The 16,732-nt window shown below is 66.7% G+C and overlaps 1 protein-coding gene across 1 annotated transcript; it reads right to left on the bottom strand.

Moving 5' to 3' along the window:
- Positions 1-933: 933 nt before the first annotated feature.
- Positions 934-15,614, bottom strand: LOC141939070 (lysine-specific demethylase 6B-like; the record flags this gene model as incomplete). The annotated part of the gene is given in 12 exon segments (XM_074858089.1): positions 934-971; positions 974-1,103; positions 3,253-3,379; positions 4,920-5,061; positions 6,447-6,634; positions 7,547-7,661; positions 8,873-9,021; positions 10,170-10,238; positions 10,809-10,873; positions 13,228-13,433; positions 15,510-15,590; positions 15,593-15,614. Coding segments are annotated over 12 exon segments (1,332 nt in total), but the record flags the coding sequence as incomplete, so codon positions are not given.
- Positions 15,615-16,732: the final 1,118 nt, after the last annotated feature.

Genomic DNA, 16,732 nt, shown 5'->3' with positions numbered 1-16,732 from the left:
GTTGGGTGTCCCCATGTTGGGGTGTTCCCATAGGGGTGTCCCATGTTGGGTGTCCCCATGCTGGGGTGTCCCTGTGGGTGTCCCTGTGTTAGGGTGTTCCCGTAGGGGTGTTCCCATGTTGGGTGTCCTCATGTTGGGGTGTTCCTGTAGGGGTGTTCCTCTATGGGTGTCCCCATGTTGGGGTGTTCCCGTAGGGGTGTTCCCGTAGGGGTGTCCCCATGTTGGGTGTCCCCGTGTTGGGGTGTTCCCATGTTGGGGGTGTCCCTATGGTGGGGTGTTCCCGTAGGGTGTTCCTGTAGGGGTGTCCCCATGTTGGGGTGTTCCCATATGGGTCTTCCCATGTTGGGGTGTCCCTATGGTGGGGTGTTCCCATAGGGGTGTTCCTCTATGGGTGTTCCCATGTTGGGGTGTCCCCATGTTGGGGTGTTCTATGTTGGGTGTCCCTATGTTGGGGGGTTCCCATACAGGTGTTCTCATGTTGGGGTGTTCCATAGGGGTGTCCCCATGTTGGGTGTCCCCATGCTGGGGTGTCCCTGTGGGTGTCCCTGTGTTAGGGTGTTCCCGTAGGGGTGTTCCCATGTTGGGTGTCCTCATGTTGGGGTGTTCTCATGTTGGGGTGTTCCCGTAGGGGTGTTCCCATGTTGGGTGTCCCCATGTTGGGGTGTTCCCATGTTGGGTGTCCCATGTTGGGTGTGTCCATGTTGGGGTGTCCCCATGTTGGGGTGTTCCTGTAGGGGTGTGTCCATGTTGGGTGTCCCCATGTTGGGTGTCCCCATGTTGGGTGTCCCCACCCCACAGGTGTCCCCACACCCCCCCAGGTTTTTCCCCCTCACCGAGCGTCCCTCCCCTGCGGGTGTCACCCCCCCACTTTGGGGGTGTCCCCCCCCGCCCCCCCCGCGGTTGTCCCCTCCCCCCCCCCCCGCGGCCGCTCACCAGGGTGAAGCCGTCGTAGATGTGCATCAGCTCCTCGTCTTGTACTGCTCCAGCACCACCACCCCGTGCAGGTTGGCGCTGCGGCGCCGGGCGCAGCCCTCGCAGTGCACCAGGTAGGTGTTGCGCCCGCCCGTCTCGCTCGTCACAAACAGGATGTTGAACACCTCCACCTGCGGGGACAACGGTGGCACCACCATGGGGTAACGGTGTCATCACACGGGGACAACAGTGTCACCACCATGGGGGTAACGGTGTCACCACCATGGGGACAATAGTGTCACCACCATGGGGACAATAGTGTCACTGCCGTGGGACAACGGTGTCACTGCCATGGGGGTAACGGTGTCACCACCATGGGGGTAAAGGTGTCACCACCATGGGGACAACAGTGTCACCACCATGGGGACAATAGTGTCACTGCCGTGGGGGTAACGGTGTCATCACACGGGGACAACAGTGTCACTGCCATGGGGGTAACGGTGTCACCACCATGGGGACAATAGTGTCACTGCCGTGGGACAACGGTGTCACCACCGTGGGGTAACAGTGTCACCACTGTGGGGATAACGGTGTCACCATCATGGGGGTAAAGGTGTCACCACCATGGGGACAATAGTGTCACTGCCGTGGGGACAACGGTGTCACCACCATGGGGGTAACAGTGTTACCACCGTGGGGACAACAGTGCCACCGCCACAGGGGTAAAGGTGTCACCGGCATGGGGACACAGGGGTGTCCTGACGTCTGTGGGCCGGGAGGGTCCTGCCCAGTGCCCAGGTCGTGGCGGTGGCCTCGGCTGTGTCACCCCACGGCGGGTGACGGGACCGGTGACGTGTCACCACGCGTGGCCAGAGACATTTTAAGGGGCCAAGGCCCAAGACCACACCAAGGCCACGGCCGAGACCACGCCAAGGCCATGGGACGATGGCGAAGAAGACGTCAAGGCCATGGCCAAGAGCACGTCAAGGCCGTGGCCAAGCCCATGGCCAAAGCCACGCCAAGACAATGGCCAAAAAGTCATCAAGACCATGGCCAAGACCATCACCCAGACCACGCCAAGGTCATGACCAAGACTAGGCCAAGACGATGGCTGGGTCTACACTAAAGCCATGCCCAAGGCCATGACTAAGACCAGACCAATACCATGGCCAAAGCCACCCAATACAATGACCAAGAAGACATCAAGGCCGTGTCCAAGACCATGCCAAGGTCATGGCCAAGGTCGCAGCAAGACCATGAGCAAGACCACACCAAGGCCATGGCCAAGAAAATGTCAAGACCATTGCCAGGTCCACACCAAGGCCATGGCCAAATCCATGCCAAGACCATCCCTAAGACCATGACCAAGACCATGCCAAGACCATGACAAAGACCACACCAAGGCCATGGCCAAAACCATGGCCAAGACCACGTCAAGACCATGCCCAAGAGCGTGACCAAGGCCATGGCCAAGACCATGACCAAGACCCTGCCAAGGCCATACCCAAATCCATGCCAAGACCATGACCAAGACCATGGCCAAGACCCTGCCAAGGCCATGGCCAGATCCATGCCAAGACTCTGCTAAGACCATGGCCAAGACCACACCAAGACTATGGCCAAGACCATGACCAAAACCATGGTCAAGATCACACCAAGTCCATGACCAAAATCATGACCAAGATCATGCCAAGACCATAACCAAGACCACGCCAAGACCATGCCAAGCTTATGGCCAAGGCCATGACCAAGACCATACCAAGACCATAGCCAAGATCATGCCAAGACCATACCAAGACCATAGCCAAGGCCATGACCAAGACCATACCAAGACCATGACCAAGACCACATCAAGACCATGCCAAGCTTATGGCCAAGGCCATGACCAAGACCATGACCAAGACCATAGCCAAGATCATGCCAAGACCATACCAAGACCATGGCCAAGGCCATGACCAAGACCATACCAAGACCATGACCAAGACCATGCCAAGACCATGGCCAAGACCACATCAAGACCATGCCAAGCTTATGGCCAAGACCATGACCAAGACCATGACCAAGACCATAGCCAAGATCATGCCAAGACCATGGCCAAGACCATACCCAACACCATGGCCAAGACTATGGCCAAAACCATCACCAACACCATGGCCAAGACCATACCCAAGACCATGGCCAAGACCATACCCAAGACCATGGCCAAGACCATCCCCAAGCCCAAACCAAGCCGCCGACCAAGAAAACATTCAAACCACGCCCAAGACTTTGCCGAGCCCATCCCCAAGCCCCCGCCCCGCCCCCTCCCAGGCCCCGCCCCCCCCCCCGGCTGCCACTCACGTCACACTCGTTGCAGTAATAGGCCGGTTCGTCCTTCACCCGGCCCTGGTAGGCGATTTTCTTGCCGGCGCGGACCAGGCTCTCGCGCTGCACCTGGCAGTGCTTGATGGACTGCATCAGGCAGTACCTGCAACGCCGGCGGGGCCCCCCCGGGGCCCCCCCCCGCCCCCGTCAGGCCCCGCCCCCGCCAGGCCCCGCCCCTGCCAGGCCCCGCCCACCCCGGGAGGCGGGGGCCTTCAATATAGGGGGGGTGGGGGAGGGGTTGGGGCGCAACCCCCCCAGGTGGAGGCAGCTGGAGGTGGCAGAAGGCCCAGAGTGGCCCCAGGGTGTCCCCGGGCCCGTGGCCCCAACCCTGACCCGTGTCCCCATCCCCGCCATGTCCCCGTTGTCTCTGTCCCCATCATGTCCCCATCCCCTCCGTGTCCCCACTCTGTCCCTTCTTTGTCCCCTCCATGTCCCCAACCCCCCTGTGTCCCCATTATGTCCCCCCTGTGTCCCCTTCATGTCCCCTCTGTGTCCCCACCATGTCCCTGCTGTGTCCCCACCCCCTCCGTGTCCCCACTGTGTCCCCTCTGTGTCCCCACCATGTCCCCAACCCCTCTGTGTCCTGTGTCCCTTCCACATTCCCTCTGTGTCCCCACCATGTCCCCACCTCTCCCTGCTGTGTCTCTATCCCATGTCCCCAACTCTTCTGTGTCCCCATGTCCCTACCGTGTCCCCATCCCCTCCATGTCCCCTCCGTGTCCCCTCCGTGTCCCCATCCCCTCCGTGTCCCCGCTGTGTCCCCGTGTCCCCCCTGTGTCCCCATCCCCTCCGTGTCCCCTCTGTGTCCCTAACCCCTCCACATCCTCCTGTGTCCCCCCATGTCCCCTCCATGTCCCCTCCATGTCCCCTCCGTGTCCCCTCTATGTCCCCTCCGTGTCCCCATCCCCTCCGTGTCCCCTCTGTGTCCCCTCCATGTCCCCATCCCCTCCATGTCCCCTCCATGTCCCCGCTGTGTCCCCTCCGTGTCCCCCCTGTGTCCCCATCCCCTCCGTGTCCCCTCTGTGTCCCCACCATGTCCCCTCCGTGTCCCCTCCATGTCCCCTCCATGTCCCCTCCGTGTCCCCTCCGTGTCCCCCCTGTGTCCCCTCTGTGTCCCCATCCCCTCCATGTCCCCGCTGTGTCCCCTCCGTGTCCCTCCTGTGTCCCCACCATGTCCCCTCTGTGTCCCTAACCCCTCCATGTCCTCCTGTGTCCCCCCGTGTCCCCTCCGTGTCCCCTCCGTGTCCCCCGTGTCCCCTCCGTGTCCCCCATGTCCCCATCCCCTCCATGTCCCCGCTGTGTCCCCTCCGTGTCCCCTCCGTGTCCCCCCTGTGTCCCCATCCCCTCCATGTCCCCGCTGTGTCCCCCCGTGTCCCCTCCATGTCCCCTCCGTGTCCCCTCTGTGTCCCCTCCGTGTCCCCTCTATGTCCCCTCCGTGTCCCCACTGTGTCCCCTCCGTGTCCCCTCCATGTCCCCACCATGTCCCCTCCGTGTCTCCTCCGTGTCCCCCCTGTGTCCCCTCCATGTCCCCATCCCCACCATGTCCCCATTCCCTCCATGTCCCCCATGTCCCCTCCGTGTCCCCATCCCCGCTGTGTCCCCTTCGTGTCCCCTCCGTGTCCCCTCCGTGTCCCCCCGCTCACTTGATCATCCTGTAGAGGTCGGGGTCGCTGATCTTGACGGTCCTGGCCACGTTCCAGGACACGTGGATCATGGGGACGATGGACTTGACGTTCTTCACCTCGTTCCACTCGTAGCGCTCCAGCGCCAGCTGGTACTGGTAGGCTGGGGGGGGGGACACACACATGGCGGGGGGGACAATGGGGACATCAGGGCCACCACGGGTGTCCCCCCAACCCCGCCACGTGTCCCCAGGGCTCAGCGTGTGTCTCCACGTGTCCCCTGTCCCCCCCCCGCTCCGCCATCGCCGTGTCCCAGCGTGGGGACCCTCTGTGTGACACCTCCCCCCCCCCCCCCGCTGTGTCTGGGTCATGTGACCGTGCTGTGTGTCCCCTCCCCGATGTCCCCCCCGCACCCTGGCCGGGCTGTGTCACTCACTGCCGCCCCCCACCATGTCCCCGCCGTGTCCCTCCTGGCCCCTCATGTCCCCTCCATGTCCCTACTGTCCCCTCCATGTCCCCGCCGTGTCCCCACCACATCCCCACGTCCCTGCTGTCCCCCCATGTCCCCCACTGTCCCCTCGTGTCCCCGACACACTCCCACCACCCCATGTCCCCCCATATCCCCCCAATCCCGTATGCCCCCAGTCCCTCCAGTCCCCCCAGTTCCTCCCGTGTCCCCCCAGTCTCCCCATGTACCCCCAGTCCGCCCAGTCCCCCCATATCCCCCCAGTCCCCCCATATCCCCCCCGTGCCCCCAGTCCCCCCATGTCCCCCAGTTCCTCCCATATCCCCCCAGTCCCCCCAGTCTTCCCATGTACCCCCAGTCTGCCCAGTACCCCCCTATCCCCCCCAGTCCCCCCATGACCCCCATATCCCCCCAGTGCCCCCAGTCCCTCCAGTCCCCCCAGTTCCCCCCGTGTCCGCCCATATCCCCCCAGTCCCCCCATGACCCCCATATCCCCCCAGTCCCATGTCCCCCCAGTTCCCCCCAGTCCCCCCAGTTCCCCCCAGTCCCCCCCAGTTCCCCCCAGTGCCCCCCATATCCCCCCAGCCCCCCCCTGTCCCCCCATATCCCCCCAGTCCCATGTCCCCCCAGTTCCCCCCAGTGCCTCCAGTCCCCCCATGACCCCCATATCCACCCAGTGCCCCCAGTCCCTCCAGTCCCCCCAGTTCCCCCCAGTGCCCCCAGTCCCCCCCAGTTCCCCCCAGTGTCTCCCAGTCCCCCCATATCCCCCCAACCCCCCTGGTCCCCCCAGTCCCTCATACCCCCCCCTGTCCCCCCATATCCCCCCAGTCCCATGTCCCCCCAGTTCCCCCCAGTCCCCCCAGTTCCCCCCAGTCCCATGTCCCCCCAGTTCCCCCCAGTCCCCCCAGTTCCCCCCAGTTCCCCCCAGTCCCCCCCAGTTCCCCCCAGTGCCCCCCATATCCCCCCAGTCCCCCCCTGTCCCCCCATATCCCCCCAGTCCCATGTCCCCCCAGTTCCCCCCAGTTCCCCCCAGTGCCCCCAGTTCCCCCCAGTCTCCCCAGTGCCCCCAGTTCCCCCGTTACCGGTGAGGGGCCCGACGTTCCAGGCGATGTTGTTGCACCACCCCGTCGCCTGCACCCAGTGCACGGTCCCGGCGTTGATCCACACCAGGTCCCCCGGGCGCTGCACGAACCGGTACACGGGGATGTTGGAGCGGTACAAATCCTCCAGGATGGGCCACCACGAGCCCGTCAGGTAGTCCACGCCGTGCCTGCCGCGGGGGGGGAGGGGTCAGGAGAAGCCACGCCCACCGACACGCCCACCCCGGTCCTCCCTTATCCGCCCTACCCTACCCTACCCCTACCCTACCCCTCCCCTTTTCTTTGCACCGTGCTCTTTGCCTGCTCTGGCCACGCCCCCTGCATGTGGCCACGCCCCCCCGCACATAGCCACGCCCCCTCAGCGCGTGGCCACGCCCCCTCACCACCCACCCACCCCCAACTGCCTTCCCCCCCCCCAATACCGCTGTGGGCACTGGTTATGGCGGCTGACCACGCCCCCTGCACATGGCCACGCCCCCTCGGTGCGTGGCCACGCCCCCATGTGCACTGGTTATGGGGGCTGGCCACGCCCTCTGCATGCGGCCCCGCCCCCTGTGTAGTGGTTATGGGGCCTGACCACGCCCCCTGCGCATAGCCACGCCCCCTCGGTGTGTGGCCACGCCCCCATATGTACTGGTTATGGGGGCTGGCCACGCCCCCTGCACATAGCCACGCCCCCATGCGCACTGGTTATGGGGTGGCCACGCCCCCTACACGTGACCACGCCCCCTCGGTGCGTGGCCACGCCCCCCTGTGTACTGGTTATGGGGACTGGCCATGCCCACTGCATGTAGTCACACCCCCTTGATGTGTGGCCACGCCCCCTCTCCTCCCAAGACCGCTGTGGGCATGGGTTATGGGGGCTGGCCCCGCCCACTGCATGTAGCCACGCCCACCACGCTTGGCCACGCCCCCTCCCCTGGCCACGCCCCCTTTTGCTGCAGCACCCCAGAGCTGCTCTCCCAGCTCCCCCCTTCCCCTTCCCCTTCCCCCACCTCTAGCCCCTCCCCCTCCCCCCCAGGCCCCTCCCCCACCCCAGGCCCCTCCCCCCAGGCCCCTCCCCCCCCCGGCCCCGCCCTCACTTGTCGCAGAAGGCCGAGATGGTTTCCCAGTAGTGCTCGTGCACCGCGAACCACTCGCAGTCCCCGGGGCCGATGTTGATGTTGACGGAGCAGAAGTTGTTGTTCTCCTGGTGACCTGCAGGGACGGTGTCGCTGTCACCCCGTCACCGTCACCCCTGTCACCGTCACCCCATCACTGTCACCCGTCACTGTCACCCCCGTCACTACCACCCCCATCACCGTCACCTGCGTCACCGTCACCCCCTGTCACCGTCACCCCCCGTCACTGTTACCCCCCGTCACTGTCACCCCCATCACCATCACACCCTGTCACCGTCACCCCGTCACCATCACCTGTCACTGTCACCCCATGTCACTATCACCAGGTCACCATCACCCCCATCACCGTCACCCCCCATCACTGTCACCCCGTCACTGTCACCCCATCACCGTCACCCCCGTCACCATCACCCCCGTCACTGTCACCCTGTCACCGTCACCCCGTCACCGTCACCCCCCGTCACTGTCACCTGTGTCACCATCACCCCCCACACTGCCATCCACGTCACGATCACCCCCTGTCACCATCACTCCTGTCACCGTCACCCTCATCACCATCATCCTGTCCCCTCCCGCCGACTGTACCACCCCCACACACCCCCAAAGGGTGGTGACACCCCAACGCAGACACTCGACGCCGTCTCCCGCCACCACACACGTGTCCCCAGTGTCCCCCTTGGTGTCCCCCCACATTGTCCCCGCCACTGTCACCCCCCAGCGTCCCCCCATCCCCTCCCGCCGACTGTACCACCCCCACACCCCCCCAAAGGGTGGTGACACCATGACCTGGGTGCTCAGTGCGGCGTCTCCCCTTCCCACGTGTGTGTCCCTGACGTCCCCCTCAGTGTCCCCCCACATTGTCCCCCCCAGTGTCCCCCCACTGTCACCCCCCAGCGTCCCCCCATCCCCTCCCGCCGACTGTACCACCCCCACACCCCCCCAAAGGGTGGTGACACCCCAACGCAGACACTCGACGCTGTCTCCCGCCACCACACACGTGTCCCCAGTGTCCCCCTCGGTGTCCCCCCACATTGTCCCCCCCAGTGTCCCCCCACTGTCACCCCACCAGTGTCCCCAGCCCCGCTGTCACCCCCCAGCGTCCCCCCATCCCCTCCCACCGACTGTACCACCCCCACACCCCCCCAAAGGGTGGTGACACCATGACCTGGGTGCTCAGTGCGGCGTCTCCCCTTCCCACGTGCGTGTCCCCGGTGTCCCCCACCCCGGGGTGTCCCCCCCACCCCTCCCGGGTGTCCCCTCCCCGGGTGTCCCCGCGTCCCCCCTCACCGGGTGTGCGGCTGCCGGGCACCTTCATGTAGAGCTGCACGGTGTTCATGCCCAGGATGGTGTGACCCACGTGGCTCAGCATGTTCCCGGTGGACGACACCCGCATGAACGCCGGCAGCTTCAGCAGCTCCTGCAGCTGCGGCTTCCACCTGCGGGGGGTGGGTGGGGGGTGTCAGGGGGGGGGTCCCCTAACACCCATGGGTGTCCCCCACCCGCCCGTGGGTGGCGATTGACCCTTCCCCATCCCCTGTGGGTGTTGTCCAGGCACTGTAGGTGCTTCCTGAGCCACCGCAGAGTACCCAGGGGTGCCCCACATCCCCCGGGGGTGCGACCTGATCCCCCTCCATAGCACCCATGGGTGCCCCCCCCCCCCCCGGGGGTGCGCCCTGACCCTCCACAGCACCCATGGGTGCCCCCCATGCCCCACAGGTGCCCCTGAACCCCTCTATAGCACCCATGGGTGCCCCCCATCGCCCATGGGTGCGCCCTGACCCCTCTCCATAGCACCCATGGGTGGCTCCCATCACCTGTGCGTGCTCCCTGATCCCTCACCAGCCCCCATGGGTGCCCCCTGACCCTCCTCCATAGCACCCATGGGTGCCCCCCATCCCCCATGGGTGCACCCTGAATGCCTCCATAGCACCCATGGGTGGCTCCCATCACCTGTGGGTGCCCCCTGCTCCCTCACCAGCCCCCATGGGTGCGCCCTGACCCCCCTCCATAGCACCCATGGGTGCCCCCCACCCCCTGTGGGTGCACCCTGACCCTCCACAGCACCCATAGCTGCCCCCCATCGCCCATGGGTGTCCCCTGACCCCCCTCCACAGCACCCATGGGTGCCCCCCATCCCCCATGGGTGCACCCTGAATGCCTCCATAGCACCCATGGGTGGCTCCCATCACCTGTGGGTGCCCCCTGCTCCCTCACCAGCCCCCATGGGTGCCCCCTGACCCCCTCCATAGCACCCATGGGTGGCTCCCATCACCTGTGGGTGCCCCCTGATCCCTCACCAGCCCCCATGGGTGCCCCCTGACCCTCCTCCACAGCACCCATGGCTGCCCCCCATCGCCCATGCGTGCGCCCTGACCCCCCTCCATAGCACCCATGGGTGCCCCCCACCCCCTGTGGGTGCACCCTGACCCTCCACAGCACCCATGGGTGGCTCCCATCACCTGTGGGTGCTCCCTGACACGCCCCCCATCCCCCATGGGTGTCCCCTGACAACCCCCTCATCCCCCATGGGTGCCCCCTGACCCCCCCCGCCCCCAGCACCCATGGGTGCCCCCCACCCCCTCACCTCTTGGCGTCCGAGAGGTCGATGTTGGTCCCGAACTTGATGATCTGGTGGGATTTCTGGTCGGGGTTGCTGGGGGGGGGGCGGGGGGGGACACGGGGGGGGTCACAGGGGGGGACACGGGGGGGGTCCCAGGGGACACAGGGGACACGGGGGGTCCCCAACTGGGGTCCCCAAGAAGTGTGTGGGGGGGAGGGGGGTCACATGTCCCCCCTCCAGTGCGTGGGGATGGGGGATACCCCAGGGCTGTGGGGACACCCCCCCCCCCACCCTGGGGACCCCATGACCCCCCCCCCAGTGACACAGGGACCCTCTGGGGACCTCATGACCCCCCCAAGGACACAGGGGACCCCCCCCTTAGTGACACAGGGACCCCCCAGGGACCCCTTGGGGACATCAGGACCCCCCCAAGGACCCAGGGACCCCCCCCTGGGGACACCCTGGGGACCCCTTAACCCCCCCGAAGGACACAGGGACCCCCCAGGGACCCCACGACCCCCCCCCCCAGTGACACCAGAAACCCCCTTGGGGACACCAGGACCCAGGTTGGGGGATGGGGGGGGGTGACATGTCCCCCCCTCCACGGGTTGTCCCCAAGAGGGGACGCGGGGGACGCGGGGGGCGGGGGGGGGGGGGCCCTACCCGGGGGGCGTCTCCGTGGTGCTGTCGGGCTCTTCGGCCTCCTCATCCTCACTGTCCTTGTCCTCCTGCGGGGACGTCACCTCAGAACCCCCCCGGAACCCAGGGGACACTCGGGGACACCCCAGGGGACACTCGGGGACAGTTGGGGACACGCCAAGGACCCCCGGGGACATGAGGGGGCAGTAGAGGACACTTGGGGACACCCCAGGGGACACTTGGGGACAGCCCAAGGACCCCAGGGGACATGAGGGGACACTCAGGGACACCCCAGGGGACACTTGGGGGCACCCCAAGGACCCCAGGGGACATGAGGGGACACTAGAGGACACTTGGGGACACCCCAGGGGACACTTGGGGGCACCCCAAGGACCCCAGGGGACATGAGGGGACACTCAGGGACACCCCAAGGGACACTTGGGGACACCCCAAGGACCCCAGGGGACATGAGGGGGCAGTAGAGGACACTTGGGGACACCTCAGGGGACACTCAGGGACACCCCAGGGGACACTCAGGGACAGTTGGGGACACACCAGGGACCCCAGGGGACATGAGGGGACACTAGAGGACACTTGGGGACACCCCAGGGGACACTTGGGGGCACCCCAAGGACCCCAGGGGACATGAGGGGACACTAGAGGACACTCAGGGACACCCCAGGGGACACTCAGGAACAGTTGGGGACACGCCAAGGACCCCAGGGGACATGAGGGGACAGTAGAAGACACTTGGGGATACCCTAGGGGACACTTGGGGACACCCCAGGGGACACTCGGGGGCACCCCAAGAACACCAGGGGACACTTGGGGACACGCCAAGGACCCCAGGGGACATTCAGGGACACTCAGGGACACCCCAGGGGACACCTGGGGACACTCGGGGCCATTTGGGGCCATTCCCATCCCGCCCCTTCCCCGCAGTGTCCCCGTGTCCCTTCGGCCACCCCCGTGTGCTGTCCCCAAGTGCCACCAGTTCCGTGTCCTCTCTGGCTCCCCGTGTCCCCCCCGTGTCCCCTCTATGTCCCCCCCCTGTCCCCTGTCCCCCCCCCCCGACCTTCAGGGCCCCCAGGAAGGAGCAGACCCGGCACTGGGTGTCCTGAGTGATGCTTCTGTCCCCCTTGTCCCCTCTCCCTGTGTCCCCATGTCCCCCGCGTGTCCCCCCCATGTCCCCCCATGTCCCCCCCATGTCCCCCCATGTCCCCTGCCCCCCGTACCCCCCCCCACTGACCTGCAGGGGCTCCTGGAAGGAGCAGACCCAGCACTGGGTGTCCTTGGCCACGGTCCTGTCCCCTCTGTCCCCCCCCTCACCTCTCCTCGTGTCCCCACATGTCCCCCACGTGTCCCCCCGTGTCCCCTGTCCCCCATAGCCCCCCCGTACCCCCCCCCACTGACCTGCAGGGCCTCCTACAAGGAGCAGACCCAGCACTGGGTGTCCTGGGTGATGCTTCTGTGCCCCCTGTCCCCCCCATATCCCCTCTCCTCATGTCCCCACATGTCCCCCCATGTCCCCCCCATGTCCCCCCATGTCCCCTGCCCCCCGTACCCCCCCCCCACTGACCTGCAGGGGCTCCTGGAAGGAGCAGACCCAGCACTGGGTGTCCTTGGCCACGGTTCTGTCCCCTCTGTCCCCCCCCTCACCTCTCCTCGTGTCCCCACATGTCCCCCACGTGTCCCCCCGTGTCCCCTGTCCCCCATAGCCCCCCCGTACCCCCCCCCACTGACCTGCAGGGCCTCCTACAAGGAGCAGACCCAGCACTGGGTGTCCTGGGTGATGCTTCTGTGCCCCCTGTCCCCCCCATATCCCCTCTCCTCATGTCCCCACGTGTCCCCCATGTCCCCCCCATGTCCCCTTCCCCCCATACCCCCCCCCACTGTCCTGCAGGGACTCCTACAAGTAGGAGGCCTGGTACTGGGTGTCCTGGGTGATGCTTCTGTCCCCCCTGTCTCCCCCCCATATCCCCTCTCCTCGTGTCCCCACGTGTCCCCCATGTGTCCCCCATGTCCCCCCCATGTCCCTGTCCCCATAGCCCCCCCATGCCCCCCCCAAATTACTTTCAGAGCCTCCTACAAGGAGCAGACCCAGCACTGGGTGTCCTGGGTGATGCTTCTGTGCCCCTGTCCCCCCCATATCCCCTCTCCTCATGTCCCCACGTGTCCCCCATGTGTCCCCCCCATGTCCCCCCATGTCCCCTGTCCCCCATAGCCCCCCCGTGCCCCCCCCCACTGACCTGCAGGGACTCCTGGAAGGAGCAGACCCAGCACTGGGTGTCCTGGGTGATGCTTCTGTCCCCCCTGTCCCCCCCATATCCCCTCTCCTCATGTCCCCACGTGTCCCCCATGTCCCCCCATGTCCCCCCATGTCCCCCATGTCCCCCCCATGTCCCCCCCATGTCCCCTACCCCCCGTACCCCCCCCCACTGACCTGCAGGGACTCCTGGAAGGAGGAGGCCTGGTACTGGGCGTACTTGGCGATGGTGGTGTGGGAGCGGCTGCTCTCGCAGGGCCACACCTGGCGGGTGCCCGACAGGTCCCAGTTCTGGTCCGAGGGCTGTTGGACCTGGGTGCGAACCTCCACCGCGTGCTCCCCGCTCGCCTCCACCAGCGTCTTGGTGCTGAACAGCCCCAGGTCTGCCCGCGAGAGGGAAAAATGGGGGGGCCTGTGAGGTTGGGGGGGGTCCCCAGAAGGTTTGGGGGGTCCCCAGGGGGTCAGGGGGGGCTGTGGGACAGGGATGGGGGTAAGGGGGGTCCAGAGGTGACTTTGGTGCTGGAAAGACCCAGGTCTGGAGAAAGGGGGGGCCCATGGGGAAGGGGGGGTCCCTATGGGGGTGGGGGGGGACCCAGAAATAGGGGGGGGTCCCCAGAAGTGGGGGGGGGTCCCCAGAAGTGGGAGGGGGTCCCCAGAAGGTTTGGGGGGGTCCCCATGGGGTCAGGGGGGGTCTGTGGGGACAGGAATGGGGGTAAGGGGGGACCAGAGGTGACTTTGGTGCTGGAAAGACCCAGGTCTGGGAAAAGGGGGGGGCCATGGGGAAGGGGGGTCCCTATGGGGGTGGGGGGGGACCCAGAAATAGGGGGGGGTCCCCAGAAGTGGGGGGGGTCCCCAGAAGTGGGGGGGGGGGGCCCATGGGGTCAGGGGGGGTCTGTGGGGACAGGGATGGGGGTAAGGGGGGTCCAGAGGTGACTTTGGTGCTGGAAAGACCCAGGTCTGGGAAAAGGGGGGGGCCATGGGGAAGGGGGGGTCCCCAGAAATAGGGGGGGTCCCCAGAAGTGGGGGGGGGTCCCCAGAAGTGGGAGGGGGTCCCCAGAAGGTTTGGGGGGGTCCCCATGGGGTCAGGGGGGGTCTGTGGGGACAGGAATGGGGGTAAGGGGGGACCAGAGGTGACTTTGGTGCTGGAAAGACCCAGGTCTGGGAAAAGGGGGGGGGGGCCATGGGGAAGGGGGGTCCCTATGGGGGTGGGGGGGGACCCAGAAATAGGGGGGGGTCCCCAGAAGTGGGGGGGGGGTCCCCAGGGGGTCAGGGGGGGTCTGTGGGGACAGGAATGGGGGTAAGGGGGGTCCAGAGGTGACTTTGGTGCTGGAAAGCCCCAGGTCTGGGAAAAGGGGGGGGGGGCCATGGGGAAGGGGGGTCCCCAAAAATGGGGGGGTCCCCAGAAGTGGAGGGGGGTCCCCAGAAGTGGGGGGGGGTCTCCATGGGGTCAGGGGGGGTCTGTGGGACAGGGATGGGGCTAAAGGGGCACCAATGCAGACAGGGATGGGATTTTGGGGTGTCCCCCCAGGGATTTTTGCCCCCCCCCCCCCCCCGGTCTTTTGAGCCCCCCCCCCAAGATTCTGGGCCCCCCCCCGGGATTTCAGGGTCCCCCCCCGGGATTTTGAGCCCCCCCCGGGCTTTGGGCCCCCCCCCGGGATTCTGGGCCACCCCCCCAGATTTTGAGCCCCCCCCCGGGCTTTTGAGCCCCCCCCTGGGATTTCGGGGTCCCCCCCAGGCTTTGGGCCCCCCCTCGGTCTTTTGAGCCCCCCCCCCCGGGATTCTGGGCCCCTCCCCCAGGATTTTGAGCCCCCCCCGGGCTTTGGGCCCCCCCCCGGGATTCTGCCCCCCCCCCCGGTCTTTTGAGCCCCCTCCCGGGATTCTGGCCCCCCCCCCAAGATTCTGGGGACCCCCCCCCGGGCTTTGGGCCCCCCCCCGGGATTTCAGGGCCCCCCCCCCGGGATCCCGGGTTCCCCCCCCCAGGCTTTGGGCCCCCCCCCGGGATTCTGGGCCCCCCCCCCCGGGCTTTTGAGCCCCCCCCGGGATTTCAGGGCCCCCCCCCGGGATTTCGGGGTCCCCCCCCAGGCTTTGGGCCCCCCCCTCGGGCTTTTGAGCCCCCCCCTGGGATTTCGGGGTCCCCCCCTCAGGCTTTGGGCCCCCCCCCCCCGGATTCTGGGCCCCCCCCCCCGGGCTTTTGAGCCCCCCCCCGGGCTTTTGAGCCCCCCCCCGGGATTTCAGGGCCCCCCCCCGGGATTTTGGGGTCCCCCCCCAGGCTTTGGGCCCCCCCCTCGGGCTTTTGAGCCCCCCCTGGGATTTCGGGGTCCCCCCCTCAGGCTTTGGGCCCCCCCCCGGGATTCTGGGCCCCCCCCCCGGGATTTTGAGCCCCCCCCCGGGATTTTGGGGTCCCCCCCCGGGATCTCGGGGCCCCCCCCCAGGCTTTGGGGTGCCCCCCCCGCACTCACTGAGGCGCAGGGAGCCGGCCAGCCCGCGGATGACGGTGATGGGGTTCTTGGGGTCGGTGCAGAACTGGAGCAGGACGGGGAGAAGGCGTCCCGCTTGCTCTCCAGCTGGGCGGGGACAAGCGGGCGGCCAATCAGAGGCCGCCGGCCCCGCCCCCCGGCCCCCGCAGCCACCAATCAGAGAACAGCAAACCCACCCTACACCACCCCCCCCCCCCCCCCCTTACAATGGGAGGATGGCACAGACACCCCCCCCCCCCTCCCCTCTGCGCCAAGCGCTGCCAATCATCTCCTGCGGGCCAATGGGCAGGGGGATGGTGTGGGGAATAGCCCCGCCCACCAGCCAATCAGGATGGAGAGCTCCTAGCCCGCCGGCCAATCAAAGCAGGGGCGTGCTGCTGCGCCAGCCAATCAGGATGGGGATAGCCTGGGGAATGACACACACACCCCCCCCCCGCCCTCTCCCCCCCCCCCCCGGCCAATCAGCAGTAGGATTAGCCCCGCCCACCAGCCAATCAGGATGGAGAAGCGCTGGCCTCCAGCCAATCAAAACAGGGGTGTGCTGCTGCGCCAGCCAATCAGGACAGAGAAGCCCTGGCCCCTCAGCCAATCAGGATGGTGACACCCTGGGGAATCCCCCCCCTGGCCAATCAGCAGCAGGTTCCCCTAGGGAATAGCCCCGCCCACCAGCCAATCAGCACACAGAAGCCCTGGCCCAGCAGCCAATCAGGATGGGGATGTCCTGGGGATGCCCCTGCCCCCCCCCCCCCATGACCCCTGTGACCCCTGCCGGTGGGCCAATCAGCAGCGGGGATTCCCCAGGAGCCCCAGCAGGGAGCCAATCAGAGGGGAGGGAACCTGCCAGGCAGCCAATCAGCGAGGGAGATTCCTCAGGAGCCCGGCTGCTGGGCCAATCAGAAGGAGGGAGACCAAGCCAGTGGATCAATCAGCACTGGGGATTCCCCAGGGCCCCTCCCACAAGCCAATCAGCAGCGGGGGATGTCCCAGGACCTCTGCCCGCTGGCCAATCAGAAGCAGAGGATCCTGCCTGTGGGCCAATCAGCATGAGGAGTCCCTCCAACCAACCAATCAGGGACAAGGGACACGTTTAAACCCACAGGGCGATGCCCCAGGGTCCCTCCCACAAGCCAATCAGCAGCGGGGACACCCTGTAGCATCTGCTGGTGGGCCAATCAGAAGGAGGGGATCCTGCCTGTGGCCAATCA

The sequence above is a fragment of the Strix uralensis genome, unplaced genomic scaffold (genome assembly GCF_047716275.1).
Source record: "Strix uralensis isolate ZFMK-TIS-50842 unplaced genomic scaffold, bStrUra1 scaffold_564, whole genome shotgun sequence".
Classification (NCBI taxonomy): Eukaryota; Metazoa; Chordata; class Aves; order Strigiformes; family Strigidae; genus Strix; species Strix uralensis.
This window is presented reverse-complemented; position numbering and strand designations above follow the sequence as displayed.